Source organism: Benincasa hispida, chromosome 7 (genome assembly GCF_027475165.1).
Source record: "Benincasa hispida cultivar pf3 chromosome 7, pf3_genome.v1.1, whole genome shotgun sequence".
In the NCBI taxonomy this organism is placed as follows: Eukaryota; Viridiplantae; Streptophyta; class Magnoliopsida; order Cucurbitales; family Cucurbitaceae; genus Benincasa; species Benincasa hispida.
The window spans coordinates 20,339,145-20,342,694 of record NC_143484.1 but is presented as its reverse complement, the minus strand read 5'-3'; the positions used below and the strand labels follow the sequence as shown (position 1 = coordinate 20,342,694).

General features: G+C 33.0%; 1 protein-coding gene across 5 annotated transcripts; it reads left to right on the top strand.

The window, feature by feature from the left end:
- Positions 1-217: 217 nt before the first annotated feature.
- LOC120081190 (uncharacterized) lies at positions 218-3,070 on the top strand. 5 transcript variants are annotated; one of them, XR_016530528.1, is made up of 5 exons: positions 218-505; positions 1,333-1,519; positions 1,688-2,340; positions 2,450-2,507; positions 2,730-3,070. XR_016530528.1 is itself a non-coding variant. In XM_090315326.1 (5 exons), exons 2-4 carry the CDS (start codon positions 1,349-1,351, stop codon positions 2,479-2,481), a joined length of 327 nt encoding a protein of 108 aa, XP_090171452.1. In that variant the 5' UTR covers positions 218-505; positions 1,333-1,348; the 3' UTR covers positions 2,482-2,507; positions 2,730-3,070. The 5 variants fall into 5 exon arrangements, 3 of the variants coding, with proteins under 3 accessions (XP_090171452.1, XP_090171450.1, XP_090171451.1); XM_090315326.1 differs by having other exon boundaries at positions 2,217-2,340; XR_016530529.1 differs by lacking the exon at positions 2,450-2,507.
- Positions 3,071-3,550: the final 480 nt, after the last annotated feature.

Sequence of the window (3,550 nt, the reverse complement as noted above, 5' to 3'; positions counted from 1 at the left end):
TTATTATAGTTGAGTTATAATAGTTTGTATTTGGATATAAATTATTTTAATTTGGGTTAAAATAATATATGTTTGGGATGTAAATTATTATAATTTGATAAGAAAATAATAAATAAAATAATATTTTCTTGATTATTATAATTTTAGATATTCTCACACCAAACGTTCCTTTTGTATATTAGGGTTTAAGAGATATATTATAAAAGTTAAGAAAAAAACACTATCTCTCTCACTCTCGGGCGGACACCTTCGCCAGGCCCTAGCCGCCGCTCCCCCTCAGACACATTCGTCTACCGTCGGTCCGCCCACCTCGCCGCTCCAGCCACTCCAGCTCGCCGATCGTCATTCACGGCCGTCCCCATCGTGTCCGGTGGTGGGTTTTTCTTCTTCCATCACGTCCGCTCCAGCCACTCTATCTCTCTCGTTTCTGTTCTAGCGCATCACTCTCGCCGCCGTCCCTGTCGTACGCCCGCGGCCGCCGGTTCAAGCAGTGGTTGGAGTTCGGGTGAGTTCTCTAATGTCCAGCTTCCGTTTGGCATAAATTTGTTACTCATAACGTGTTGATGATAGATTCAAGATTCAAGATTTGATTAATTTTAGTAAGTTCAAACGTGAGTTCTCTCTCGTTTCTGTTCAGCGAGGTTCAAGGACGTGTTGTGTAATTTTAGTAAGTATTAAGCCTCTAAAACCCCTAAAACCCCTTCTTGAATTCACTTATGTTAGATGAAATTTATGATTTGATTAAAAGTCAAAGTGAGTCGTTTAGTTTGTCTAGGAAACAAGGTCTCTGAGCTGTTTGGACATTGTTTAGTAGCTAATTTATGTTTGCTTTAGTGGATTTAGTGTGTAATTTGGTGGTTAAGGCTCTGAATTTGTAGGCCTTTTGTTGTTTGTTCATTCTTTATTACTTATCCACAAATTAAATTTGGAAGTTTGGCATTGGGATTGTCAACATGATTTGAAACTCTTAATGGCTTATGAATGTTGAATATTTCCTCAGGTGTTTTGTGTAATGTTTAAATCCTTAAGTTTTAGGTTGTGGATGTTCTGTGAACAAATATTAGAATCAAGTTTGATGTCCAACTTCGGGTTAATTAGGTAAGAAAGTTTGGTATTATTCCTTAGTTTAGTGCGAAATTTGGGGGAGATATTACCAAACATCTTGCATTCCTTCATGTTTAGTTCAAGTAAGTTGCCTTTCCACCTTTTTTTTTAAAAAATGTTATGATTATTTATTTAATTTTTTTAGTAGTGTATCATGAGCTTTTGTTTGAATGGTTATATTGCAAAAGTTTAATATTCTTTAAGCTCTACGCATTTTTGTTTTAATAGTCTTTAACGGAGAAATATGGGAAGAGGGATCCTACAACCTTGTTCGAGAAAAAGGAAGGATAGAGATGATGTTGAAGAGGAACATGCAGATGTTGGTATTCCAATGGCTCTTTCAAATATGCACATGAAATCTAGAGTGATTTTCGTACTTGAGAAGGCATCTTTGACACTTGCCTTGGTTGGAAAGGTAAAAGTTGCATTTCATCTTTCTTGATACTCTCTAATATTTATTAATTTTTTGAGCTTGACCCTTTAATCTTAGCAAGTAATTTATAGGTTTAAAAAATCAATTGTTCTTCCACTTGTATATAATAGTGCTTGTTTTTCTATTATTGTTGTTTGTATGTTTCTTCAGAACTATCAGATTTTAAATCAAGAAAAACATGCTGAATTCTTGAAGAGGAAGTGAATGGACCCATACAAGTATAGACCTGATATAGTTCATGATTTAAGTATCTTATTTCTTTTTCTTTTTTGTAATAGAATTACATTTTATAGTTATATGGAAAGAAATGTTGGTAAAGTTTAGCAATTACAAAAATTTCTCTTTAGAAGATCAAAAAGAAGAAATTCCTTTGAATATTAACACCTAATAGAAGTTTTGTGATCTCTCTTTTGAACAAAATATAATCTTACATTTTCTCTATGACAGGCTCTTGTTCATATAATGTATTCTTGAATTTGTATGACTGGATTAGTTCAAGCAATGTTCATAAAAACTGATGAAGGAGTTCTCATCAAAGTTGACCCACGAACTCGAATACAGAATCATTAGACGAGTTCTGTGAAATGATGGATTAGTTCTTAACTTTTTCTTTCTTAAAAAAATATTAGTAGCCGCTGATGTGAATGAAACTCAATCCTTGTGATGCTTCCGTTTGCAGCTCAATTGTTGCAAAAGCTTAGTACTAAGGCTAAAGGCAAACGTAGTCCAGGTCTTTCTTCAAGTTCCAAAAAGGTGGTTGAACCACGAGACTACCTCAAAACGACGTCAATCTAGTATTTGTGGTAACTGATTGGTTATTGTAGAACTTTCCAATTTCTCATACCATGCATCAAGTATTCTTTTTAAACTCGTCATTTTGAGTGAAAACTAAATGCTTATATGGATATTCAGATTGGCACAATGGCTCATGGCAAAATCGATGATGAAAACATAGATGATTTGATATTAGGTTAGCCCTTTATAAGTTATTTAGATCATTATCTCCTATCAAATTATCATAAAAGTTTGCCTTTTGTGTTGAACCGTTAGTGCTTTATAATTTAATTGGTTTTCTTTGTCCCCAAAAGAACAAACTGTTTTATCGAACTTCCTTTTTTTCTCCATAACAAAAGTGACAATTTTTTGCAAATGAATTGGAAATACTCAATTGTTTTCATTGGCTTGCATGCAGTTTTTGGATACCGCCTCAGTGCTCGAGTTTGTCTACGCATGATATACGAGAGCCTGGCTAAGAAATATGGAATTTGGTGAACCAACCACATCCTATACTTGTACAGCCCACCAAATTTTGTAGCATCACTATTATACTCAAAAGCATGCCTTTCTTGTTTATTTATTTATTTTGGAATTATATATCCATTTTTTTTAGGGGAAGTGCTATATCTAATAGCTGTAATAGATAATGTATAGAGAGATCTCTAGGTTGGGTAGTTTTTAACAAAAAAATGTACTGAATAGCCACATTTGAGATTGCAATTCAAAATACTGAGAAGTATCTAACATTTTGTCATTCGTTATAAGGGCTTGTTGTTTGGATTGATTTTTGAAGTGTTTATAAACTTTCTTTTTAACTTAAGCATACTTATTTAAACACTTAAAACGTCAATTGAAACACGGCCAAAGTTTATGGATGATTTTTGTATAGTTATACTAGCTATATTTGTCCTTTCAATGCTTTTTGTTTCATTTCTAGAAAAGAACTGTGTTATCAATTTGTTTGAAGTTGGCTTTATATTGAGATTGGTTTTTTGTTGGATGTTCTTATTTTTAAAATCTAGGCTTCCTTTGATGCTTTTATCTCTTAGGTTTGAGATTGGTCTCTAGTTGGATTCTTTTACTTCTAAATTTTAGGCTTCGTTTGATTAATAAATAGGCATTAAATCTAGGCTTCTAAATTTGGTTTCTACTTTTATGTTTTATAAATTTATGCTTGTATTTCTCGAAAATTTTTATAGATAGAAAAAATGTTAAACTAATAATAGAAGTTAACCC

Coding starts and splice junctions, on each gene's coding strand:
- LOC120081190 (XM_090315324.1), top strand. CDS start 1,349: ATGGGAAGAGGGATCCTACAACCTTGTTCGAGAAAAAGGAAGGATAGA. Junction 1,520..2,216: donor CACTTGCCTTGGTTGGAAAG/GTAAAAGTTGCA, acceptor TTCCGTTTGCAG/CTCAATTGTTGCAAAAGCTT. Junction 2,341..2,729: donor ACGTCAATCTAGTATTTGTG/GTAACTGATTGG, acceptor GCTTGCATGCAG/TTTTTGGATACCGCCTCAGT.